The sequence below is a fragment of the Amblyomma maculatum genome, chromosome 4 (assembly GCF_055883805.1).
Source record: "Amblyomma maculatum isolate TAMU_Amacu chromosome 4, ASM5588380v1, whole genome shotgun sequence".
Lineage (NCBI taxonomy): Eukaryota > Metazoa > Arthropoda > Arachnida > Ixodida > Ixodidae > Amblyomma > Amblyomma maculatum.
In genome coordinates, this window is record NC_139347.1 from 162,024,566 (window position 1) to 162,052,198 (window position 27,633).

Genomic DNA, 27,633 nt, shown 5'->3' on the forward strand with positions numbered 1-27,633 from the left:
CCTCGCCTTATCTTTCCCTCCTCTTCCTCTTCCTCCACCTCCATCTCTTCTGTAAATCATAATGTGCCACTTTAACTAAGCCCTACGAATGTGACTGCGTGGCCAAGGGGCAGCGCGTCTGACTCTTCTTCTAAAGGTCCTGGGTTCGATTCAGACCTACCATTCCACCTTAAAGGAACTGGCAGCTCTTGCCCATCGGATATTACTGCCCTCTCATAGCCTCACGCAACCTGCCGACTAAGCCATAGTCGCCGTGTCATCTGCTAACTACTCCCTGCCAGAAGCATACTCAAGGTTTCCGCTCACAATGCCGAAAACATGGACAACGTCGGATGTTGCTGGAGGACGGTTCTTTTCACGGCGTTGCGCTAATTATGTGAAACGCAAGGTCTTACCCTCATCGCTTTCAAGGGTGTGATCCTTGCCGACGCCTGTGGAATTGGACACAGTGTAGCCTCTGTGCCGATACCACTGGGAATAGGACAGGTCTCTGTTGTTGTACCAGTTGCACGTGTCTTCTTCGAACGCGCAGCTGCCTGGTGCGGGGCAGGCCTCCACGCCCAAGCTGATGTCATCCAAAGCAACTGCAGTGCCCGGGTCACCGGATGTTTTTCCTTCGAATACGATCTGCGGCAAGACGAGGAACTGCTTTATAACATGGGGACGGATTGCATCTTAATATGCGTAGGACATGAAGCAAACAGTTAATAACTTAAACATCGACGAGATAGAACCTAGAAATTCATGATTTGCAGGGAATTGCGTACACCGCGAAGAAATTTGCGGCTTGCTGGTGTTAGAGCAGCTGAGGGATCTATTACCTGACAAGACTACCATCAAGAGAAATTGCTTAGGTTTTTCTGCGTAAGATCTTATATTTAAAATATAATAAATGATTAGGTTTGGCTGACGCTGCCAGTCAATGTTGAGAACAACACTCTCGAGGAGGTTGTAAATAGCGAAGAGCTGAATTATTTTTGGCTCAAAAAGCTGCACTTCACGAAGAATACTATCAGACTTCTATATGAATGGCGAGAAAAACACTGTAAATTCAGCCGACGCGCCTTCGAGCGAAGGTTTCCTGGAAAAAATTCTTATCGCACGAATCAAAGATAGTACTCGGTGTTCTCACGGTACAAGGTAAACTTCGATTGCCAGAAAGGATGAACGTGTTTATTTTCACAATGATGGAAATTCTAATAACCCGCCGGGATTCGCAGCAGCCAGAAGAGAATTGTCTTTTAGTATATTTTAGAATCGAACAGCACAAACTGAGGCACTTGCACCCTTCCATAACGTTTATACAAAGTTATATGACAGAAATACCAAAGAAAGAAACAATTCCGCGATTTTAAACAGTCCCAAGGGTCTGTCTATAGGTGCGTAAAACACTCCCAGCCTAAATCACCACTTTTATTAGCCGTTGGTCATAGAGTAATGCACTGTAGAATTCACAACAATAGTCGGCTAAGCGAGCATGACGTCCATTCCTAATTCATCATCTCGGGATATTTGATGCACTCACCGTAACCATTCCTTTAGGGTTGAGTAAGCCGACAGCTGCCGAGAACCAGCGCTTTATGGAAACATCGACTGAGGCTACACTCCAAATAAACTCTTCTGAGCCCTCTTCAGATTCACGAGTGACGTTCAGCTCTTCGACTGAGCTTCCCGAAATGAAGAACCAGAAGCGCAGGCACTTGTGACGAGTCGCATCGTACCAGCCCTGTGGGCTGACCATGCGTCCACTAGGAGATTGCGCCAGAGCAAAGGTACCTGCGAATGCGGGAACCAATGGATGATCCAAGACGTTCTGCACCCGACGTGTGACCAAACACTTTACAAAAACTCACAGGTTAGAGAGTTTGAGAAAGATGACTTCTTAGGTGATCAGTGCTATCAAGATATACTATTGAAATTTGAATAAAATAAATTTAATGAAAAAAATTTAAAGTGTTACAAACTGGTGCTGAAGTAAAATGAGAATTCAAAAAGCCGGGTAAGACGATAGCTTATCGATTATTTAAGTGAGAACAAGTAGTTCATAAAGATTCGCAAAGCAAACAACTGAGGTGCTCTTCTCCAATCAGAACCGAAATTGAAGTCATGAAGTGTTTGTGGACATTCTTACTGCTGAAAACAAATTAAAATGACGACATCACCCCCGTAATTAACAGTCCAATTGTCTCTGTGGTCCTATAAATTTTGTTTTGATCTGTTATGCTCCCAAGTGACGACCGCGAACGCAGTTGAAATGAATTACCTCTTCCACACTTCAAGAAATTAAGGAAAATAATGTATTGTATGAAGTATTGTAAACAATTAAACGAGTTATCAGCGGACGTTGGGAAGGAAACGCGCTTTCTTGTTATCTGATGCTGGCAGTTATGATATTGTGAGACAACAAAGCCGAAGTCCTTCGCACTAAAGTGGAATTAAACAATGAAACGAGGTTTCTTGTAACGAAGGGGACCGACCCGAGGGAAAGACCTCGCAGAAGCGACCGTCTTAGGCTTTCGCGCCAACAACTCTATGTCGCGCCGTGCGCTCGTGGTGCGACTGGTCCCAAAGCTCATCTTCTATTTACAACAGTAAATTCTTCTCCTTGGGAAAATTTATAAAGCAGGGTTGGCCTTCTCTGACTTCGAACGCTAATCACCAGTATGTCGTGGTTGATTGTGTGTTATGAAACGTTTGTTAAATGCTTACTGAAACATCACTAATAACGTGAGCGAAAGTGTGAAGGTTAGAGAGCGTCAAAATTGAATAATCCTACAAGCAGTACGTGCAGATAAAACACAAATATTTTAAAGAAAGGATGCTTTAAGAGTTGGAACTACAAGCAATGTATGTGAGGTGTGGCGTGGTGAAACAATGGATTTGTTGTTGCGCCGACGGCGGAGCGGCGCACGTGCGAGTGGCGAGAACGACGAAGCCTGTTCCGGGCACGAGGAACGGAGAGGTGACGTGTCGGGCAACCGTGGCATCAATGAAGAGAGGCAGAGAAAGGAAAGGCATTCAAGCGTAGAGGTTAGCAGATGAGGGATGTCTCGTCTGTGCTGCTAAGAACCCTCTCTTGGATCACCACTGCAAAGCTGGCATGATTAAGCCTTATGCGCCACGGGACGCCATTCGATGGGTCTGGCGCTAGTCTCGGAGATCGTTAAGACTGCCGTTGCCAAGTTCCTGGGGCTGCGGACACAAGTCCACCGGCACCGCCTCTGCTTCTGCTTCCACCTGGTGCGGTATTACAGAACTGCGTTCAGTGTACGTTCAGTTCGGAACGCTCTGTAATTGGTTGGAAGCACTTCCGCTCTAAGCCTCGGAAGTGAACGCTTTTACGTCATGGCACACCCTGTTTCTTTCGGCAAAGCTACCCATCGGAACTGCATATCAGGTGACGTAAAAGCGTTGCGTTTGCGTTCACTTTCTGTGATACCGGCCCTGGCTCTTCGTAGAGCATTCAGGAACGCTGCACCGCCGACTAGACACAGTTCACCTAACCGCGTTTGCTCTGGCTACAAGACAGCCCCTCCTTTTCCTGGGAATTCTTTACCTGCGAATTCTTCTATTTAACTTACAGGGTTGTGCGGGTTTTGTGTGTGTTTTGTTTCAAGTGTGATTTTTTCTGTTGGCATACTAGCTAAAACTTTCAAAACCGACTTTGTTTTGTTTTGTTTCATTTGTTTGTGATCTTGTTCGAAGCTGCTAGCGATAGCGTTCCCCCTTTGCATTTGTGGACACGTTCACTGATTATAGCGACAGTAGGTAACATATAGCTACTTATTAGCACCTGAGTGACACACTTCAAGACCATCGTCATTAAGGATGTTTGTGTAGGGTGCATTCACTAAGGTTTAGAAACTTTTGTCAATGGTCCAAAAATGGTTTGAAGTATTAAAAATGCGTGTGCCTTCGGCCATCATGCACCGCCATTGTTATCTTTCAGTATTGAATTATGTATGTTTGAATTAAGCGCTAACATGTTGGCCATTGGAGCAAACGTCAGCGACTGCAAAAGTTCGTTATTACGTGCCAAAGAAAAACAGTTACCAAAACCAATTTTTGTTACTCTCCCTGCATTTCTTTCTTCTTCCCGCTGCATTGGTTTTCTCTGAGCCAAAATGCACGTAGCTGCTGCTCAAATAGTCTGGCCATCGATCGCCAGCATACCTGCTAGAATCACTGGAAGCTTTCATTGAGCGCAGTTGCACTACAACTAAGCATTTAGAAAACTTCAAGGCGTTTTCTAGATGCCCGATAGCACAATTTATATATCCGATTACAACTGTTGCAAGCAATAATGTTCCTTCAAGGAACGTCTTACAAATGGGAAAGTTTGAAACTTGAATGACTTAGAATTTTGATAGTTTAAAGTAAATGCACCAAAAGCTTTCCTTTCGCGTTCTAAACATGTTTCATATGGGCTAGAGATGTTTGCAGTGATAGCAAAGTTTACACAATGTTCGCACCTACAGCAAGACAGACCTGCGAGATATGCTTAAAAAACCTGAATAGATCAGACGTAATATTTGGATTAATTCCGTAACATGGAAAACATTATGGATTTCGGTGGTTAATTCCAATTATCTCTGAATACTGTCATACATTGTACCGATGGCTACTGACGGCTTCAGCAGTAAATGTTCTTCAGTTGTAATTCTTACCTGAGGATGACTGGGTGGTGTAATCAGACGGAGGCAGGACAACACTGCTTCCGCTGGTCCTCTCCCAATTGTGCATTTGCCAACCGCATGAGTCGGACTCGAAAGTGCACACTGCGTTTTAATAGGTAATAGAAAGTAATGGTCTCTGCATGAAACCTTTCTGCGCGCAATAAACAAATTTCCGAACCTTTCTTCAAGGCAGTTGTGTTTTCTTTTCAGACAACTTGCAAAAATCAACAAGCGCTCAATCGTGAATGAAGTACTCTGCCATTAGATTGTTTGCTGGGAATTTAATGTGAATGAGCCCAATGTTAGAAAATTAAAGTCGTATTCACGGTTAGAGCAGCGCCGTACACAGATATCACGCTTTCTTAAGACAACTTTCGCCTGAAAATTCAATCAATGCTATCATGGCCCTAGTCTTGTTTTGACAGGCAAATGTGACATAAGCGTTACTCTGAGTTGGGCGTTAAAGGAACAAACTAAAATATACAGAAGTACTTCCTTAATACTAGGTTGCATGTGAAACGCATTTAGAGATAATAGCCCAGTTTATTTTCATTGGCCATGTTCAATCAACATGGTTTGATCATGAGGCATGGACAAAAAATCGCCTTAGCGCAGAAGGCATCCCGCATTTTAGGTAACAGATTCCATTTGTCGGATAGGTAATTAATGGCAACTCAGTTCTACAACATGGATGAGGCATTTGAAAAACCCGTTCTGCAGATACAATATCGTACCTAAAGATCCCAATAAGACTTCGCCGCATGCGTCTCTTTTTAGCTATTTCAGTTACGTAGCTTTGCCTAACTGGACTGAATACTCTAGAATGGGCACAGAGTTCTTTATCCGTGTTTCCAGCCCACCTTCGCACTAACGACGTGATGATTCATAATTTAGTCATAATAGAATGGGGCGGGGATGTGAGATGTGAATATTTACCTTTTGTGTTAACACACTTGCTGTCTGTAAGAATAAAGTTGTCGAGAGCAATCATTCCGGGATTCACGGGGCTAACAAGTGCCTCGAATATAAGCTGGAATAAAAAGATTTTTTGCTCTTTACTGAAACACCTTTTTAGAGCCTTGAGACTAAATGTCATTTTTGATGACAAATAAGCTACAAAAACAAAGGCTTCTTTCATTTCATGTTATTTCATATTGGTGGCCATGTTTTTCCAAACACGTTTGCTGTGTAAAGAGAGCTAACGAGCGCATTGTCTTTAATGCAGCAGCTCACAGTGTGCAGGGATTGTGAGAATCAAAGTGCAAGTAGACTTTGAGAAGCATGGAACGTTTCCCGTTTGAAAGACGAAGATAGCTTTTATAAAGAGAAAACAAAAGGCATAATATACCGATAGTTCTAACATTAAAAAAGAGTTCAGGTTAAACCAGAGTTTTAAATCAACTCTTTGTCCAATAGCATATGGTTCCAAGAAAACGTTAGCTCGTTATGTACTGATATTTTTAAAAGACATTGCCAAGCACAAGTAGACTGCATTTTCTTTGTGCCATTGGATTATAAATGAGATGCTGCTCAAGAATGGCAGAAGGGTCAAGCGTTTTACCAGAACGATATACATCAAATAAATGCTGCTGACTCCTCCCTCACTACAAGAATTCACTTTGTGACATGATCATCATATCATCTTCATCATGTTTAGAATATTATGGCCAACACTGCATGGTGTTAACGAGCAGAGGCTAAATAAGAGCTTGGTGTCTCCTGACTAATCGATGCTATTAGCAGTACAGAAACATGTACTTGACAACAAATAAGGCTTAAATACGGGTCATGCGGTCAAACAAAAATAACAAGTCTCATTCACGTGTGTCAATAAACAGAAATAACGAATACAGAAGCCAAAAACCGGATCAACAGTCAGGCGGCCAAATAGAATAAAGACAGCATATATACTCATACATGCACACTTATTCCCACCGAAGTAAAAATATAGTATGTCAGTGCATCACGGTCAGTGACAAACCGCAAGACAAACTAGACACGATTATGGCATAAAGGAAAAGTATGTAAAGTATGAAAACTAAGCATAAAATGAAGCACTAATAGACATATGTTGCGCAGAGGCATTTAAAGTTTAACACATTTTTTTTATTTTGAATTCCTGAACAGTAAAACTTTCTTGTGTTCAAGCAATCTCGAACATTTCTTGCATAATACTGTTATTTGATGATCATTGGTTTGATTTGTGTGACGCCTTGAGCTAATTAGAGAAACTGAACGCAGGTTATATATATGTGGACACTCTATGCTTACATAAAGGCGAGATAAGTGCTATTTTATTTCCTTGTATGCCAGAAGAGCTAAGTAATTTTGATAAGATATAGGCAGGAGGGCATTGTACAGAACAAATATATTATTGTCATTAACAGTGTTTCTGCCCAACATACACAAGGCTCTCTATTGCAGAGAAAACAACTTTTCGCATTGAATTTTCAATGTGTGAAAGTGAAGGACTGTTCTCCGTGTTGCGTATATAAACTGGGATTTGTAAAGAAGACATGCTCATGGCCCCATAAAACTATACCGCTAGCCGCTGCCACAAAATAAGAGCTGCTTTTTGCTACAATATCTTTTATCCTCCTTATGGTTCTTTCAGGCGCTCCATATTATTCTGAAGTACAGAACCACACCGCAGCATGTGAAAGCCTTTCAGTATCTGGACGTTTCAGTAAAAGCTAATGCTAAGGTCATTAAAGTATGCAGCGTGAATATAAATTAGGACGTGGACGGCGTATAAGCGTGATTGTCCTTAAAATTTCAGGTGTATCAATATAACCTTAAGAAGCCGATCATGGCATCGGCTCCTGAAGGGTGTATTGATTGACCTGAATACGCGATTCAATGATAATGTTTGGCATCGTCCCTATAGAGCCCTCGTATCGAAATCAGTACTTGAAGCTCTTTAAACATTTGGTCACGTTTTGTAAAACAACCAAAATCGCTATACTCTGCTACTGCTACAACGTACACATTGTAACATGCAAGAAGCAGAAAATAAATAGCACATTTCGAGAGTGAAATGAAATCTAATATATGTTGAAAGTATGAGGAGTACTTGAGAGCAGTGAAGACAAATAAATAAATTTTTTTCATCTCTCCTATGAGAGGCATCCAAATGAAGCCGACGACAACTCCCGTGACAAAAATTAAAGTGTTTCAAAACTGAATTTTGCTCCCGTTAGCTATTTTCATTTGTTCCGTGAGCTAGTGGGCTTTAAGTTTCCGTAGACCGCCAACAATAACTATACTCTCGAACCTGATGTGTATTTTCAGAGTGGAGTTGGACCTGTCCTTGCTTCCAGTCTTTTCCTTGCGGCCCTTCACGCCTCCACAAAAGGCTTGTAGATGCGTTGCCGACGCGCTGCAACAGCCTGAGCTCGCCGATGTTCGGGTGCCACATGTTGTACCTGTGACAGAAGGGCACCCATAAAGGTTACACCTTTACTTCTAAGCACTTGATGCAAGACTTTGGAACGCAGAATTATTTGACGCCACTTATAGGAGGGAATTTTCCTTCCAAACTGAAAAAGAGAACAAACAGTTTGGAGAGCGCTGATTCATTAGACTGTTAATTTAGGGAATTATTGACATTGATAAGGTTGAAGTGATAAATGAATGTCCGTGATTTCAAGGTGGCGTAAGGGAGACTAAGTTGTAATAAAAGTGCTGAAGACATAAATAAATTGTAACATTTACTTTTGTTGGCAGTCGTAATGCTTATTGATGCTAGACGGCACAGCAGCGTCTGCAAAAACCTGGGGAGTATCGGCGAACATATTACATTATGCGCCAGAAAGTAATACAGCCACTTTGCTAACTATAAACTGTGATGTGCAAGTTTTTTATTAAATCTTTTAACGTCATAGCGTTAAAGACTCTGCTCAGAAGAAACTCTGGTATGGACGTTTTCGGCGTTATGAGAAAAACAATCGTGGGCATGGTCTTGGCAGCTAGTAGCTAGGAGGTGATATGGCCGGGCGCTCATTCGTCAATGAATTTTTTTGACGTAAGGACACCAAATGCTCCCACAAATTTGGCAGCAGCTGTGAAGACTGGTTGCTCATATCAAGTGGAAGGGTGGGATAGCAGATAACCTTACAGGGCTCTCGCATGACGATTCAGGCACGCCACGCCTAGGCCACGGATGGCACGTTCGTAACGTCTGGTTAAATCGAAGCTTTACCACTATGTCAAACGGTCGCTTACCATCAGTAGCTGAGTAAGGTGCTTGCTTAGGATTGTATGTTAATCACAATGCGGAAGATAATATAAGACAAATTTATCAAGAACTGGCAAATAGGCGAAGAGAAAATACATATACATGAATAAGGAAGCGCTGCGGGAGTCTCAATAGGGAATCATTAGCGTTATTTCGTCATTCACTTAAAAGCGGGGCCCAAGTGTCCTCCATCTTTTGTTTTCTTGCCAGAAATGCGAAATTCCGCGGGTAGTGTGCAGTGTTTAAAGGCACATCAAGGGTGAATTTGCATACTATACTTTTTCACTAAAGCGAAAAAACAAAAACGACAGAACTTTACCAGAATGTGAAGCAACGACCTGAGTCGGGAGTCGCACTCATCTTGATGGAGACCAGGTGGGCGACTGAGACATCAGGATGTGTGTTTCGGGCATATATGAAGGCTCCTGCATCAGCCCATGAACATGGCAGAGGTAACGAATATTGGCAAAAGAACGTTCTTCGTCAGATGCTAACAAGATTAAACTGTTCCTTTGCTGTATTCAGTGAAATTCCTTATGAGCCTTGCATTTTCCTCAAACTGACCTACATATGGGGCCCCATACGCTTAGCGCAGGTTTGCATCCACCATTTTGAATATGTGAGATTCAACAGCGCGGAGTAAATTTTAATTAATCAATATATATATATACAGAGAGAGAGAGAGAGGACTTTTATGAAATCATGAAAGAGGCTACAAGGGGAGCCTCACTTCACTCACGGACTTCTAAACTTCGAATAACATTTAAGCTTTGTTTTAAACACAAGATTCGTACAGTTGTTTTGATTAAATGCACTTTACGTTAACATCATGGATTATTTTGCGCCATATGTTTCTGAATTGTCTTAACACTACCAGTGAACAATATTTTAACTTCAACAAATGATAACGTTTATAATTCCTTCCCCATACCTTTTCGCGACTGGCCGTCGGTGGGCTGCCACCTGATTATGGGCTTTCCAGCTCCGCCCGCATAATACATCCAGTCTGTGTATTTGGCCCCTCGCTCGGGAAACCAACCGCAGTCAACTGGACTGGAGAAGTCGCAGCTTACATGCTGTGTCGCCTCCCCTACAGAGAAAGTAAATGCATGCTTGGATCATTACACTAACTGAGCAGAAGTGATCATTCGGATTTTTCTTCGAGTATATTGCATGACCCGCTAGTAACGAATTTCGCCCAGCATTACCTTTTATCGGGTTTAAAGGCTGGACAATTTTTATGTCTTTGTTATAAGATCTTTTACCAATTAGAGAAGGCACACGACAAAGCTGACTACTGCAGCGATGATATATTTCAGAGATCTCGTTACTCACATCCTTCGCTCTGTGTGTCTGGATGGCAGTGCAGGTACTCGGGTCGGTCTATGCTGACGCCCACGTGGTTGGCCCGATAAAAGAACTGCAAGAAGAAACATCGGTCACTTACCATTCCTACAGAAAGTAAACACGCTTCTTTGTTTGACTAGCCCGAGGTTTTCAGAGTTCGGAATACGCTATGAGTGTGAGATGTATAGACCTTCGAGATGTTTTTATTTGAGATTAAGACGAGAGCATACTATAACGTATGTTTCTACTTTTCATGTTCCTTAGAAGCAGATTTTGTAGAATGAAAATCAATTTCTAATATGCCAGAAAACGGAACGCTGCAAACGAATAACTAAAAAAGAGAGCTAGAAAGGACCAGTGCGGCGCGCTTGCTTGGTAAAGGAGAGAATAACGACAGTGAGGGAAAGTTGAGAATATTGTCAAGCCCAGGAGACTCTGGCACTACAATATGAACAACCTGAGGGTGCTTAAGTTGCGCCATTATGAGTAGAACGCAAGTGCGGATAGAGGGACCTTTCGAATCGCGCACTAAAATTCAAACAACAGCTTGCTTCTCATTGTAAAAACTTCTCTTGTTTTTCTTTCGTTGGCTTCCTCAAAGAGAATGGCATGATGTCTCTATTTCACGTTTACTTGGTTCTCTTTTCTCATTTCTCATCTTTTTGCTCCACTGTAACAATGAGCGGCTTGCACAAGCATTGGAAACTTTTCGCGCCTCTAACAATGACAGAGGCACAGCAGTTTGAACCTGAGCATTGAGAGTGCAGCTACTCCTTTTGTGCCTCAGATGAAATTTTCATTTTATCTCCAGCCCCTTGGATGGCTACGCAGCGGGCTCTGCTATTCTTCAAGACGATGGCACAATGAATGAAAATTTTTTCGCGCTGTGATTAATATATATATTTTTTTACCGCAATGAACAAAATAATTGCTTTAGTGCACGTAATTACTAATGAACATATAAGCAAGTGTCTCTGGGGTCAAGTCGAAGACCACAGCGCAGTCTCACTATAGCGCAACCTTAATCCATTGGAGCCAATGAGCTATTGGAAATGCAGGATTGAACTATGCAGCTCGATTAGTTTATTCAAGGGTATGTTTGAGATTATCATTTCAACGCCTGCTTGTTCGATTAATGGAAAATATAATGTATCATGGCCTATGAGCCGTGTGCCCTTCTCGTAACCGACGGTCCTGCATGGGTGTGAATCATTTCACAGTGTACTTCAACCAAAGTTTCAGCCTAATTAATTTGTTTTAATTGCAGAATCCCCGAATAAAATTTCTTTATTTATTTATTTATTTAGGAAATCTGGGTGTGGAGCATTTACAAGAGGGATATGTTTGTGTAAATCAGAATGTTTTTTGTTATATATCCTTAATTATTGATGCGAGAGCATTTCTTTATGCGGTACATCGGAAAAACAGAACGTATATCTGTAACATCTACATTCGATATTCCCAAAAGAAAATATTAGCTAGAATGGAATCGAATGTGACAATTACGGGAGGAGTTTGTACAGACCCTCATAGCTAGCGCCGAAGTTTTTACCTACATTATGTCGTTCTGTGCATTGCATATCGTAATTTTGATCTTGTGCCTATAATAGATATAAACAATCATTGTTGAATTGCGCTCTTAAGATACGTTAAACGACCCAATGTTTATAGTGCGCTACTACTAAGGAATCCAGGCAGCGATGTCGCCGAATTTTGAGTCAAGCCTTACATTGAAACCATTGTCTCAAAGAGAAACTGATATGAAACATACTCTGAATTTAGCCAACTAAGTTGCATCGACATCAACTTTTATTATTTCCTTGCTTCCATCAGGCATATTTGTTTGTGGCCATAAACATCGCCTTTCTGCGCGTCGTACTCCTTAGCGCAATCGCATTAAATATACTACACCTTCCTTTGCGGTGAAAAAGAGACAGCAATTAACATACATCAAGAAGAACTCCAATGTGCTATGAGACCAGAACCTTTGCCGCGTAATTTGGTACAGTCGATGCTGTGCAGAATGGAAGAAGCACCTATTCGCTTCATGTCCGCAGCGTGGTATACTGAAGCTTCAGTGCACAAAACTGATCAAAATGAATGCGGCGTCCTGCAGTCTGTGCGGGTGAAGTTCCCAAAGTTATGCATGGCAAAAAAAAAAAAGTCACGCCTTGAGTAAATCATTTGTATCGCCAGAGGGAACTAAACCACATTTCCCGAGCAATCTTCCATGAAGCCTGCCTTACTTCAAGATGCTTTATTTAATTGACGTAATTATAATATTGTCTCGAATAATTACCAGTTATTCTAGTATGCGTCTTACTTTGTACAGTTCACTCTGAAGAAAGGTGGAAAAGCTCACCCTTGCTCCTGCTTTCCAGTTTCCGACCTTTACTGTGATTTTCGCCCATTGGCCCTTAAGTCTGCTTCCTGTTATTGTCGCTAATTCCATCATTTCAGCACGTTGGGAAGTGGCTGTCGTTTGTGGCAATACTCCAAATAAGAGCAATGCAGAGCCTGAAAGTACAGTCAGAACCATATAGTTACTCCACTGCATCCTCACACTGGCTTTTTAACGACAGTGTACAATTTTAGGCTGCAAAGGTTAATTTAGTTCAACATTTAAATGTACTGAGGCCCCTGCACCAGATTTGTTTTGCACACACCACAACCTTAATATATAATACATTTAACACTGACAAGAAGGTAATAAACTACTCTATTTCAAAACTATGAATATTTGCGTGAAACTCCCTATGAAGTGCTGGAAAGAGAATATGCTTGGGCGAAGATATTGTCTATTATAGAACGTTCCTTGCAATAACTGAAATTTATTGATTGTCATCCAGAAGTATCTGTGGAAGGGTATATGCACATTTGTACAGGTTCATATTTTGCGTAAGATTGCGTTAACGATAAGACATGGCGCAGATATTTAAGGAAGTTGTACACATTTTTTTATATTTCAGAGTGGGATTTGTCTTCGTAAGAATTCTAAGAATAATGTGTCAAATCAGATTTTGCTTACAGGTCAAGGAGGTGCGCATCGTGTACACCGTGTGCATCGCCCGTGGAAAAGTTTTTTGGGTACATTACTGACATTCAGCTGCCCAATTAAAGAGGAAGCGATTCTAACTGCTTCTCTGCTCATGTAATCAGACACATTGATAAGGATAGAAAAGAGCCCATTCTGAAAGCCAACGATAGCCAGGAGGTAAATACAAAATACAAATCCTGATGATGTCTTTAACTAAGACTCATCCAACGCACGCATCAGGTGCACTCGTGGTGAAATATAGTTTTGCTCTGGTCAAGCAGGTTTACAGCAGAATGTGAGTGTGCTGTTCCTTGAATAGCAGCGCCTATTATGGATTCTTTCCCCCCTTGTGTCCACAGGTGTGTCATGCTCCTTGATATTACTTTCGCCAGCACTCCTGGCTCCCTTTGTGTGCTTCCGTGCTCGGAATCTAGTTGGCGGACTTCTCATAGCTTTGATATGAGCACATTCAATATGCGCAACTAAGGAGTTTGTAACACTCGATATATTGATGCCCTTCGCGGTTATTGCGGAGCTCATCGCTAGATTACGGCTTCGAAACACGAGGCTCTAAAATGGTTCACAATTACGTCCCAGGCATACCTTGGGTAGTTTGTAGCGCTTACTGCTAGAAAGAAAACGTAGAAATTATGCCGTAACTTTTTTCTTAATACTTTGACTTAAGAGTTGCTGCCTTTATGGCTCCCAGGGGTTAGCCTAATATAAACAAAGCTGTTAAATGTGGCCGTTTCAATCTAACGCGGTTTAGAGTGCTGCAGGAGATAAATGATTGTCCAGTAGCAGCCTAGGCCTTCAAATATTTCAGTTTTATTAAATTCAGCAGTGAACCCAAGGTAGCTGCTTGATATACAGTTCTTTCATATATGTATGGGCAATGCTGTGCGTGTTTTAGCCACTGAGATCTCATAAAGATATTCATTCATTCTTCCTTCTTCAATTTTCATTTTGGAATTTCGCTACTAATCACTGCTATGGCTAAATTCATTAGTGGTAAGGAAGCACACTAGGCTTTGTTTCCACATAAGCAACCTGTTGAATACACATTGTGTCGCAGGTTTTCATACAGCTAAAATGCATTTTAAAACCACATGTCAACAAATTCCAGCTTACCGCAGGTTCATTCTAAATCTAGTAAACGCAAAATCATTCTGCTTTCATTTAAACAAATATGTTTAATAAATACGCGAGCGTCAATCTACAACATCCACGCTTTCTACCAAAGGCTATCCTATCTTAACCTCGACTTTAAGTTATAGAGCATTATTTAAAAGAGCCCAAAAATTGTTACTGGACATGATATGAGTTTCTATCTTTAACAATGACGTTCATTACTTTTTTATCCTTTTCATTTATTATTGGTAATTAGTGATGTCAACAGGCACAGAGCCAGAAAGTGCCATGAATATGAATATTGATACGTTTGTAGTCTGTAACGGCTGCTCCTGCAGGCGAAATCTGCGCATATTTGCTTGGGAAGCAGCGCCTAAATTATTAGAATCGATGCCGGAAAGGGACAAGTCTTTTTCCATAAACCGTTTCATCCTGAGAAAGTAAAACTTCTCACAGTTAACTAGAGTATGATGTTTTCCCTTCAGTGCATTAGGTAAGCGTAAGGGGAGGTAATTCCCCTCCCTACTTTATAGATGTGGTAAAAATATATCTTCCCTAAAGCGTGCTAGGAATGGTAAATTTTGTTGCTTAGCGTTTTGAACCGGTAAGTAGCACCTGTGTAATAACATGCGTGAAGCAATACCTGAATTTATGGTAGTGATCGCGACAGCGTATTCCGTACGTGCGGTTGCACAAACAACCAGCGATACTTCTTGTTCAAGCGTCTCTCTCAGCCTTAGCCGCTTTGTGACACCGAACTACTCCAACCAACCCGAACAGAATATCGTGATAAAATTAATTTAATAGATGCAATATTTAGCCTTAACTGCAACGGACGACATACGGTATTTTTCTAATGACGGTTTATTTTATAACTGTCACTTAATAATTGCTCGATACGATGATTTGCTTTTTTGAGAGCAAGCTATCGATGCCTAAGTCTATTAATAAAACGGCCTTAAAGCAAATCAAAGCGTTGGGACCATTTATAGCAGGAAAGTGCTTATATTTTCTTACCTGACATCTTCAGCTATGTCCATCTCGTTATAGCATAAAATTGACACTAAAATAAGAAAATATTTCAGTGTCGAACTTTCCTCAAACTTTCGTTCGTTTCGTACTAACTTTCCTCTCAACGCCATTATTGTTATTGTATTCTTAGCTTTGCATATCGTGTGCAGATTAGCCAAGTCTACGTACTTTCTTCTTTAATTTAGTTGCAGTCTTCAGAAACGGATATGGTGTTAGTTTACTGGCGTGTAACTAAATTAACTACCATCTTCTATTGTGAAAAAATACAGGGTCTATATTTGAAAAAAGCATGCAGTAGGCCCTTATTTTTTGCCCCAGCAGCCCAATTTCTTTATCCAGTCCTAAACTTCGCGGCCAGTTTAACGAAGGCTGACTTGCTTGAACCATTTTCGCAATTTTGTCTTCAGAGTATCTAAATGTTTCCGCTCATGAAAAAGCCTGTGACAACAAATCCGACCATCAACAACCTAAGCTTTCATGCAGAGATGCTCTAATGAGCAAGCTGCGATTTAGAGTCATGACGCTTCGTTTGCAAATGACTTACTGAATGTCTACTGCTGGTGAGCTTGGGACACCAGAGCTATGGGAAAACATTAGACGCACTGCGTCAGCGCGACGTTCATCGTCGCTACCGCGACCCAAATCGTCCGACTGCGAAAAAGAAGAAATCAAAACACATACCTTGATTCGGGACGAAGGTGTAGAAACTCACAACGCAGGAGTGGGCCATCTCTCCCAGCTTTGGCGTTAGTAAAGACCTGGCGCGGCTCCGCGGCACATCTGTAATTTTAGATAGATACCCCAACCAGTTCAGCAGCTGTCACATGCCTCACTAATATCTCTGTTTGAATCCATGTTGTCTGTCCTAAATTTAATGGTATCAAATTCCACATATGAGTATTTGTAATATGAAGACGTATCTGATCGTTCAGGAATAATCTGAAATATCGCTAGTATACACTGTTCGAATCTAATATTTCTACAAGATTAAGATAGCACTGAACGCTTTTTTAAAAGTCGATCACAAAAGATCAAGTGCACTGAATGCTTAGGTTTGCATAGAAACCAAACCATCAAACACGGGTCTACGTCCTCTTAAACTACATTTTCAGTTTCTAATAACGATTTGGAGTTCTGATCGCATTTCATATAAGGCGTATAAAAACAAATTCGTAATAAACACCAAAAAGCAATACACACACAGCTACACAACTTTAGATTGTTGGTGCAGTCCGCAGTTCGTGCTGCCGATATTACGTTTTCAGTGACGCACGCATTCCAAACCATTGTTTAACACGGATGGCCGCCGCCCCGACATCGTTCCCTCTAGCACACCGGTTGTCACCATGGTCTTCACATCTGACAAGCTGATGTCTTATGCGCGTAATTCTGAGATCTCAACGCTAGATCCCCCGTAACTCTATCCTTCTTCTCTTGTCATCTACCAGAAGGTTAAATAGTGATTTTAACTCGAACGTTTATATCAATGAAACTTAAAACGTAATATACATACAGGGTAGGATTTATTTGATTTCGATCCCAGTTATTGCATTTTGTCATCCCTGCTGTACCCTAACATTTCATGTCGGGTTCTGGCTGTGTTCAATGCTAGTTCACTGCTGTTAAAGTTGAAAACCATTTCATAAGCCAACTCTTAAGAAACCACACCCCTGGAGAACATGGTAGTAATAAGGTTGCTTACAGTAAATTGTCTACAAAAAAAGTAGAGAAAGAAAAAAAAAACACCCGAAAGGAGTGTATTGGGACTAGTTCTCTCTGACGTACAAAATGTACCACTAATTCATTGCGCTGCAGAAACAACGGGAATGCGCACATTTAATTGTGTTTTATTTGGTTTCATAAAATTTCTGCTGTTTGTCGTCCGACAACGTAGCTCGGAGAAGCCTATTGTTATAAGAACTGCATTATGCGTCATGTACGTTTGAACCATAAAAAAAATTGTACAATGCAAAATGTTCAGGCCAGCGCCACGTCTACGCTATTAAAGATGACGATAACCAGTCGAGCGGGGAAGCAGCCACCTCGGACCATGTGGCAAGAACTCTAAGCCATTCGGCTCAAAACAGTTGGAGCGGTCAAGAACGGCGACGGCTAGAAGCGACTTCAAGCAGCGATTGCAGAAGAGCCGAATAAAAACGCGGTGTTGTTAGGCCGCTCAAAGACTCCGGTCAACGAGACTCCGGTAGGGAACAAAAGGGCTCAAGTGGCTCCGCATGGGCCGGTATCTCCAAGGCGGCCGCACGGGCGTTCTCCCTTCTGGGTAGCCGGGCGGGTCACAGGGACCGTTGCTTTTTCGCGTGCCGGAAACGAGCGTCGGCTCTTGTGCCGCCATCTTCACCCCCACAACGACTTCCTCCTCACAACCAAGTCCAAGTCCTTTCGGCGGCTTGTAATGAGGAATGAGAATATGTGCAATTGAGCGATATTGAAATTAAAAAGACACTCCCTCGACCACGGGCGCCCGCCTTTCACCTAGGGATTACCAACCCTATAAAACTCTGAAAGCGCTAGGGCATCGTTCTCCTTGATGCTTCCTTTATCTAAGATGTATATAAACCCAGCCTCCTCCAGCACTCGTCAGCGCTTCTCCCCTGTGCGGAACGGGCGTCCAGATTTGACCAAGTAATCGAAAGCGCGGTGATCGAGCTCCCCTACTTGAAACGATGCGTAATGAGTCAATTTTTTATTTTTGTTGCTAGCCAGACAAGTAGGCAGCATGTGAGACTTAACACACATAATATCTCTAAACATTCCTCACCTGGATTCATCAGTGAGAACACAGCGTAGGTGCCATCTTCGCTTAGCCGGCTGTCTGTTGCGGGGTAAAAAGCTTTCTTCCTGCCATCTTGCACTGTTGTCCAGTTCCATCCGAAGCGCGTGTTTCGATCCTCATTTTCCAATCCGCACAAGTCTGTTGAAAACTCGCAAGCTCCTGTAAAACCGGATACAAATTCCAATAGCAAATGCTCAATCAGGGGGTATTTCGGACAATTCATGGCGGTTCGTGAACGACCATAAATCCTCCAATAATCCCTGGTCGCTGTCACATGTTGAGCGCTAGCGGCAATAAACGTGAAAAGTTATCTAGCAGCCTGTATATAAAGCATATAAAGCACGGAGCGTTACGTTTGCACTTTGCTGCTAATTAAACTCCCCCTTCGTAGTAAACTAAAATAGTCTTCTCGCTCTGTCTCTGCAAATGCGTTCGTAGCTTCTGTGTAAAAGAAACAGGCCAGTGGCTGTGTCCACAGTTCTTCTGCGGCTTCACTGCGGTATTGTCATGTTCTACCTCCAGGCCTAACAGCACGATAGCAAAGGAAAGAGGCACTTGCAGATGCCCATGCTATTGGGGCGAAAAGTAGTATTAAAGGGCAAAAACGAATGTAACAAGTCCAAAACAAAAGCAGAGGCACCACAGAAAAAGCATTTTCCTTCGGTTCCTCTGGTTCAGTATTCATCTGTTGCACTGTTTGCCTTTCAAAATAGATCTCTAACCCCAGTTTTGCTGTATTTGTAAATAGTAGTATATAGGAGTAGTAGAATGAGAAGTAGGCAACTGAGAAGTAGAAGGGGTGGAGGGATGAGAATGAGTATAATAATAATAGAATGAGTATATTCCGCTTGGAATATACTTACCAATGATTTCATTAAAGTGGTTTTAACGCTTCAAACTGCATTTTGATGTTCACCACTGCAAAAAGCAACTATATACATTGTTGCAGGTGTTGAAAATGAACGAGCGAGCATTCAGCGCAGAGGCGATACAGGCTAGTTGACGACATATAGTAGTTGAATATGTAAGAATACGTCCACGTGAATAGTGGATAGACCAGTACGGGTACTTATAAGAGAACGAAGCCAACATGCTTGTAAGCCAGTTCTCGTATTCTGATTTGTTGTTCAGGACACATCTGAAAAGATAGATAGGAAAACGCAAAGCGTATCGCCCACCTGCCTATGGGAAAGAAGTATGCGGGGGGTTAATCACCCAAAACTCAGAGCAGATGTTATTTCTAACATTCTTCACAGTATATAATACGTCATTCGTTTCATGAGATCATGTGTCGAATAGCGCAGAAAAGGAGAGAAGGCAGCCCGGAGCATTACATAATGAAGCAGTTCGCAAAGGTAAGTGATACAAAGACAAGAGTACATTGTAGCACGCCATGGCGCAGGCGATACCTGCCTTTGTAAACATAGTGTTTCTCCACTGCCACAGTGTATAATGTCTTATTGTCAGCTTGAGGGAGCGCTCCAATCTAATCCTATAAACGGCATCTAGATTTTGCAGCAATATTCGCAAGAGAATATAGCGCATGCAATATAGTACCTCTGACAATCGTAACAACTGAGCAACTTGAAGAAAAGTCCAGCCGAAGAGCGTGTTTTCCGGGTATTACTGACTCCACAACATACATTCATGCTTTTTTGAAAATAGAGCTTCAAAGTTAGGCAGCATTCTTTATGACAATCTTCTTCAAAGCTCTTCCTACTTTCTAACGAATAGTAGTCTTCGTAGATAGTTTGTTTAGCAACTAAATTGCTTGATATTTGTTTCTTTGACGCGTTTTTATGGGTCACATTCTCACCTTCTGCCTCAAATGGGAGAATGGGACCCCGTGCGCATCTTCGCACTGTTAAAAAATACACTTCTTGTCAAAGAAAATGTCGCACATCTACAATCTGTTCCAAGGCATGCAGGCCTTTTTTGGCGGTTCATCGAATGTAAAACGCGCCCTGTAACGCATATAATTCGTCCGGTGTCGACGCACGTGTTACAAGACTGGCGTCGCGCCCCATCCCGCTGGTAACGTCATTCCCCGCTGGCTGTAAGTAACACGATGGCACAAATGGGGCTGTCAGTTTAGGGATTGTACGGTTCCCACTCGTGTTCTTCCTTCAGTACTTCTGTCTCGACATCAGAGCAGTAACGCGGCAGCTACTCTTCATGAAAGAAAAAAAAAGGCGTCGCAGGTGCTCTGCGAGATTTGAAATTGTCCTCGAAATCATTTGTGTACACCTATTTCTATCGCTCTTAAGCCGTCAGCAGAGCGCATCGCATATTGCCTACGTCACAGATCGTTGATGATAGACATATAGTGACCAAATTAAAATGATGGCAAATGCGGCTTTCTTTGCAGGAAGAGTGTTAAAAAGCGCCCTCTCAACCACGCTGTCTTGTTCGAGTGTCAGGACGCAATGACCTTTTCAGCGTACCGCAGCCACATCTGTTTGCCCAGGCCTTTATCAATAAATCTTGTAAAAAAAAAAGGCACCGCTTCTAAATTTTTAAGGTTATCGACTAGAGTATCAATGAGCTTGCTTCCCTTCGAACGATATTTAATCACACTAAGTTTCATGTCAGCTAATCTGATAACTGAGCAATTTAGAGTAATGATATGCTTTAATAATGCCCACCGTTTCAGCGTTTCATTATAAAAACAGAGCCCTAAAATAAAGTACGTACCCTGAAAGATATGTACATGCGTAGATTTAATGAATATTCTGAAACATCTATTTATTATGGTGAGATTAATCTTTTCCCTATAAGCTATGCAGCTTAAGATGTGAAACTTGGGGATTTTACGGAGATAGCTAAGCCAACTCTAATAAGTCGTTCACATACCATTTTTTATGGTTTGTTTGCATAAAGTTGTTTTCTTATTGCCAGATAATTTCTGGTGAAACAAAGAGTCTCATTGGACGCTAACGCCTGACTCACGTCCTTCAAAAGGTGAATGATTCATATTTCTGTCTGACGCAACTCCACGCCTATCTGCTGAGGACGATATATACGTTTTATACTCAATAAATGTCTTTCCCTAATTGTTTCTGGTCAACCTCTGCCAGCCAATTATATGTTTGCTAACTGCGCAGGTAAAAGAAATAAAGATACCATGAAAATTATTGATAGCCCATTAAAAACAGAACGGTAAAATTGCCAAAGGCATGGCTTTCAACGCCAAATGTAGGCAAAAATTTTGTTTAGCTTGATGAATTTAATTTAGGAAGATTGTAGATATGACCTAGGACTTGCGCTGATAAGATCATGATTTTTTAGGAGTGGCGGCCGCAGCTTGCTCTTAGTGGGCCTAATTGGAAGTCAGCACTTGAGCCCCTCTTCCTATTGGTTGTGACTAATGGGGGATAAATGCTGGCGTACCAGCCATTATATAATAAAGTTTGAACTATGTTCGCATATTTATTGTTTGGACATTTTAAAACCATCTTACACAATGAAAAAAATGCTTTCAAAATTTTGTTTGATGCAGAGCCAATACAGCATTAAGAGAGTTAACTGCAGATCTAGTTGATTGTCAGACATATTTACAAGGTATTGAATACCCTATAAATATGTACGCCAATACAGGATGAAGGCTACAGCCAACGATAACCAATGCATTCTCAAAATCGGTGTCCTCGCCATTAGCATGTTCACTTGTTTGCAAACAAGTGAAGACAGGAAGTCGACGGGCTGTTCTGCAACTCTATCCTCCTTCCATCGTATTAAATAATTTCAAACACTAACAATTTCAGAACAATATCAATCCTGCTCCTAGTGAGCACGATAGAAATTTTTCTGAGAGTAGTGTGAAGTTTTCTGATGAGGTCTATTGACAGACTTGTTGCGCGCCGTAAAAGGAAACCTACACCGCCATTGCTCTAGATAGTGCAGAAGTTGGCAGCTGTGCTTCTAAGTATAATTGTACCCAGTACTTGTGGTTACGGAGGTATTTTGATAGAGGTAAATTACAAATTTCAATAATGGGCAGCTCTTCTGTCTTATCCTAAGAATGAGCATCGAAGAAGTACAATATGAGAGAACGAAGGCCCTCTTTATTCACAAAATAAGGCTTCTCTTTGCGGTATCGCGTGTATCTAGACGTGCGACATTAAGTCACCCGCCGGTGACACAATTTTGCTTTCCTATACACAACTCCTCAACAATAACTCACATGGAAAGTACACGATAAAACGCATTCACATACCGCATTTTGCTTCATCCGCACCGTTGGGGCAGTCTTCCTTGAAGTCACACACCTGGGATAGCGGGATACACTCCCCACTGCCCGTACATTCGAACTCCTTTTTGCCGCATAGGGACGGGGGTGTGGTTGGCACCGGGGCTGTTGGTAGCTCTGAGTACGGCAGTGTGATGCAAAAGAAGAATATCAAGGAATTATTTGGTGCCGTGCGCTTTTTGACCGAAGTCAATTTATCTTTCTCACCGAACTTGAAGGGCAATTCCAAAATCTTTCTGTTCGGTCATAAATATCCGCCACTCAAGAAGCCATGGGCAGCTAATCTCGCTATAACTTTACGCAGCCATTTTACTATACACATCTATTTACAGCCTTTATGATATCTCGTGCGTATGAGACATCGTACAACTAAGTTGATGCCCTTGGAGAGTAAAAACTGGAAACCTGAGTTTTAGCCGACGAATAGAAACAATGGCCACAGTTCTCAATGTCGTGAAAAAGAGATACCTGCGTCGGCTGTAATAAAAACTCCCGTACAACTGTAGCTTTGAATTTATTTCGTATCTGGACACACGTTCACAGAATTAAAGCGAAAAGCATCAGCGCTAATTTTGGCCTCTTTTCTTTCAGCCCGTCATTGCTTTGCTCTGCTTCAATGATGCGAGCCCTGGCACTCATGCTAGCACTCGCCTCGCTGTTTTCTTGGTGTTTTGGCAGTAACTGAGTATAGGTTGCGAGACTGTGTCCCACGCAGAAGACTCCAAGAAACTTCTAAGCTGCAGTTACATAAATTTGCAGGTGGCGGAACCGCGTGTTTTTTATATTTACATAATATAGAAAATAAAGTTGCTTCTTCGAATTTAAAACTAAATATTTCCTATCAATTGATGCTAACCTATGTGTATAGATAGATTTCGTATTTTCTCCTAGTGTCACTCTAGTAATTTGTTACCTGTCTAAAGACATTCGCTCTATGAGACGCTAAGAAATCCCTCGATACCAACCATATTACAATATGATTTCACCAACAGCTAGTGTGGCTTGAACAAGGTACCAAATCATACCTTTTAAGACGATTATGTGTGTTCATCCTCTTTCAGGCTGCCACAATCGCGCAGCAAGATGCGAAAATATGTTTGCGGCGAATGGGTTCTCTTCTAACGAATATTCTTAATCTTTAGGCTACACTCCAAAAATTCGAAAGTTGTGAATAAAGGATAATTTTTTATAGGGTTCTAGCCAAATAAAACGTAAAAGGAATAGAAGAAGCAAAAATAAAATGCATCTTAAATTGAATTTGAAATTGATCTCTTTTTTATTATTCTTGTGCAAATTGTGCTTTTACTTTTTGAGGTACTTCCAAACAGTGTTCCAAAATACCCTTTTTCGTTTCGACCTCAACTCACCCCCATGGAAAGCCGTGCAGCCTTCCCAGAATGTTATGTCGTCTATGGCAATGTAACCAGTCTGGCCAGGATGATTGTGTTCTCCAATGAAAGCCACCTAATTGAAAGGAGAAAAAGCACTTTTCAAGGCAAAAATACTTTTTTATTTTATAAAAAACATTACAGAATTCTGATGGAAATCGGATGACTAAAGGACTGATAATACCGTGACAGAATTAGAAGTCATGACTGACGCGAAATACCGATGTGACCTCATGTTATACAAGACTCATCCAAATAGTTCATGGCAACCCAACCACGTCGCTCCCAACCTAGCAATTTAGGATTCACAATAACGTACTCAGTTAAGGGAAGGGGGTTCGGGATACGCCACGTCAGGCTGTTGGCTCGCCTTTTTATGCATCTCATAACGAGCGCCTCATATTCTTTAAAGTTTTTTCGACAAGCATTAAAAGCGGCTCTTCACCGTGGAGCTCATGAACAACTCGTTGCGGAAATGCGACAAATTCATCACTGTGCAATTAATGGAGGATATGACATCATCTTCCAGTGGATTCAAGGACACAGCGGCATAGCGGGCAATCTTCGAGCGGACAAAATCGCACGAACAGCCCACCAAGACGGCGATTGTGTGTTGATTCCCTTTTCCAGGGCAGACGCAGCGGGCGCAAATTTGCGCGGGAACACACACTCTCCTTGTGGAATTCTGGCCAGTTTGCGAACTGCTGCTTAAAATCTCTGGACCCTGACCTGAAGCTCCGCCTTCCACCTGGCCTACCCAGACGCGAAGAAACTTTGCTGTGCCGCCTGTGGGATGGTGTAGCATTCACAAACTCGCATTCTTTTATGATAGCCATGACAAACAGCCCTACATGTACAAACTGTGGATGCGATGAGTCTTTAGGCCACATTCTTTGTGAGTACCCGATATATTGAAGAAAGGAAGTGTCTGTGCCGTTCGCTGGAGCATTTAGATTGACGCCCATTGAGTGAAACTAAGATTTTAGGTCCTTGGCCACGGTGCTCGTCTGCGGCGAAGGCCTCCCAGGCACTGCTCCGCTTTATGAGAAGCACAGGCCTAATCGCAAGACTATGAGTTTGCTATGACATGACTGTAACGTGATGTGATGTGGCGTGTCTGTTATGTGACTGTATTAACTTCAACTATCCCTCTCTCGCAACTTTTATATCCACTCATCCCCTTCCCCCAGCGCAAGGTATCAAACCGGTAGCTTTTACTGGTTAACCTCCCTGTCTTTCCTCCTCATCTTCCTCCTCCTCCTTTCGACGAAGGATAATGGCAATTAAGCATTTGCAAAGTGTAAACGGTCTGTCATTTAGATGAAAGGGGGATCGAAGTTGGGCCCTTTATGTCCCATGGCGAGCTCGTATTCACCATATTGGAGTATGTGCTGGGCAGCGACTAGCAAACGTAACATTCCGACAAGTGGGGTGCAAATAAAGAGATTCAATGAAACCCACAAACCTCCCATGACGAAGAGGCAAGGGTGTGCTGATATATAGACGTTCGCTAAATTGCTTCTGCGTGAGATCCTCAAATGCTATCATGATGCTCGGAGTTAGGAATGATTTTTCAGGTTGTTAATTTAACCCATGAGACAAATACTATTATGTTGCAACCAAAGCATAAAAGAGAGTGTTCATTGTATATGCACATAGTAAGATTTATTCCTAAAAAAGGCCAATTCGCATTTACCGCGGTAACTTGTGAATTCAGGGTTTTTTAGTTGACAAGGATTGTGCTTTAAGAGTTCTACTATGAAAGCTTAGCTTTAGAAATAGAAACCAATGAAAAAGAAAAGAAAAACGAAGGTCTACATAATATGGCCGCACGCTACTTATGCTAAATAATATTATTATGACACTTTCCTTCCCCTCTATAGAAGATATAAGGTTGAGTATATTTGTTTAGGTAAGTTGCTATTTCATTTGTTGAATAATTAAACTCTGTTCTATCGTACTTAACCAGATGAAGCGCGGTGCTATAAATTGCTTAACCTGCAGTGTGCCCAGAAAAGCCACACGTTAGTTTCCATAGGTTTTGTTACTACCAGTGTGTAGTATTAAGCTGTAAGAGAAGGCCTTAAGCAATCGTGCACTTTGCGCTTGTGTTTGCGTCTTTTATTCTCCTGTCCCTGTTACTCTCGCCGCAGTCTTCAGTGTCCAGTCTTCAATTTGCGCAGTAGTTATGCTCGGTAGATAAAAAGAAAAATTTTATTGTAGCTTAGCGCGGCTAGATCAAGATATGCGTTGCGAAAGCTCATCTCGGGGCCTCTCGCTCCGCTGCTTGACGCTCCCGCTTGGCGAGACATTCTTCCCGCTCTTCGGGCGTCTCAGACGCACGCTTAGCCTCTCATGTTTCATGTGTACACTGTTGGTTACTTGATCATGCGCAGTCAGACATGATAAACGGAGACTCGGTACAGCGGAGGGGACCGGACAATGACATACGTGTGCGCAACGAGACTGCATAAAGAGGCACGTGACTCAACGAGTCGGCACAGCGGTGCGCACTGGCGGAGCGTATGCACAGTTGTTCTTGTGACAGGCATGACGAAGCTCACTTCGACTAGCAATGCTTCTCTCGCTACAAAATCAGTGGTGGCCGACAGCGAAAAGTAAACGAAAACTAAAAATGTCATAAGCAATTCAATTTTCTCGATAAGCCCCAAACACTCCTCTTATACGCTTAACCGAGGGTTCTATACGTGCTCTGTGGAAAAATATTAGACACCGTTAACTTCGGCATGTAAATGAGCAGATTGGTTGCGATGAACGGAAAGGGCTAACGCTATTACACGTGGTGGGTGGTGCGCTACTGTATCCCGCTAGAGGCACTGCCAGTGTGCACATGCAGATTGGCCTCGGTGCAGCAGGCCTCCGCGCCGTCAGCCAGCACGTGGCGCCTGACACCACCGAAGAGATCTGCGCATGTGCAGTGGATTCCGTCATTGCGGATCATGGATCGTGTTGTGCTATAGAAACATTTAGCACAGCGCTACCGCTACCTTACGCCGTCATCAACGCACACGCTAATTCCCCCGGCGTACCGGGGTCAGCCTTTATATTGGCGGTCCGTGGCGCCGTTTGTCACCTTCAAGGCGATCTGGGCATGCTTACTGACTGCTTGCGGAAGCGTTAGGCGGTAGCGTTAAACTTTGACGCTACTGTTAAGCTCCACCGTCATGGTATGTGAAGGTTTTCCTATTCTGTCTGCGGATCTGCGCTCACAATTTCCCGTCATTAGCTTTCCGTTCGTGCAGTGTAGGTTTATATTTTGGATGTGCGAGGGGCTCCGTGCTGACTTTAAATGCCTTCAGATTTAGTTGCAGTAACAACTGACACTTCTTAGCAATAACGAAAGCAGGAACTGCGCTTTTCGAATGGCGATTTTGCATTGTCTTTATACCAAGGCTCAATTATACTCGTCCTGCTGCTCTGATAGCATTGCATCGCATTGATGACCATAAAACCGGTTGGAATATGGGCAGTTGTTTAAGGCCGTCAACCGCCTACATGTTAACCGGTTGCGCCTGCTGTGTTCAACTGAGTTTGGAAACGGTGCCTTTCGACACTACGTGCGGAATTGGTGGACAGAAATACATCCATTGTAGGTCTCAATTTCGGTGAGATCTATAGCTCCACGTAATTTGAATGTTCATGAATGGATCTATTACGGTCCCTAAATTTTTAGCGCTTATAAATGAGATCCAATTTCACCACATTTCTGTCGGTATACACC

The 27,633-nt window shown here is 42.3% G+C and overlaps 1 protein-coding gene across 1 annotated transcript in view; it reads right to left on the reverse strand.

The window, feature by feature from the left end:
• The window catches only part of LOC146193380 (MAM and LDL-receptor class A domain-containing protein 1-like), a 205,173-nt gene that overhangs the window by 28,700 nt on the left and 148,840 nt on the right, over nucleotides 1-27,633 (reverse strand). Inside the window, exons 43-55 of the mRNA XM_084600534.1 lie at nucleotides 23,871-23,967; nucleotides 22,471-22,620; nucleotides 18,240-18,413; nucleotides 16,142-16,240; nucleotides 12,623-12,777; nucleotides 10,249-10,333; nucleotides 9,845-10,003; nucleotides 9,233-9,338; nucleotides 7,951-8,101; nucleotides 5,613-5,706; nucleotides 4,668-4,778; nucleotides 1,526-1,776; nucleotides 396-627 (exon numbers count right to left, since the gene is read on the reverse strand). Of these exons, the coding sequence (XP_084456660.1) occupies nucleotides 396-627; nucleotides 1,526-1,776; nucleotides 4,668-4,778; nucleotides 5,613-5,706; nucleotides 7,951-8,101; nucleotides 9,233-9,338; nucleotides 9,845-10,003; nucleotides 10,249-10,333; nucleotides 12,623-12,777; nucleotides 16,142-16,240; nucleotides 18,240-18,413; nucleotides 22,471-22,620; nucleotides 23,871-23,967 (1,864 nt within the window). The remainder of the gene's footprint in view (nucleotides 1-395; nucleotides 628-1,525; nucleotides 1,777-4,667; nucleotides 4,779-5,612; nucleotides 5,707-7,950; nucleotides 8,102-9,232; nucleotides 9,339-9,844; nucleotides 10,004-10,248; nucleotides 10,334-12,622; nucleotides 12,778-16,141; nucleotides 16,241-18,239; nucleotides 18,414-22,470; nucleotides 22,621-23,870; nucleotides 23,968-27,633) is intronic.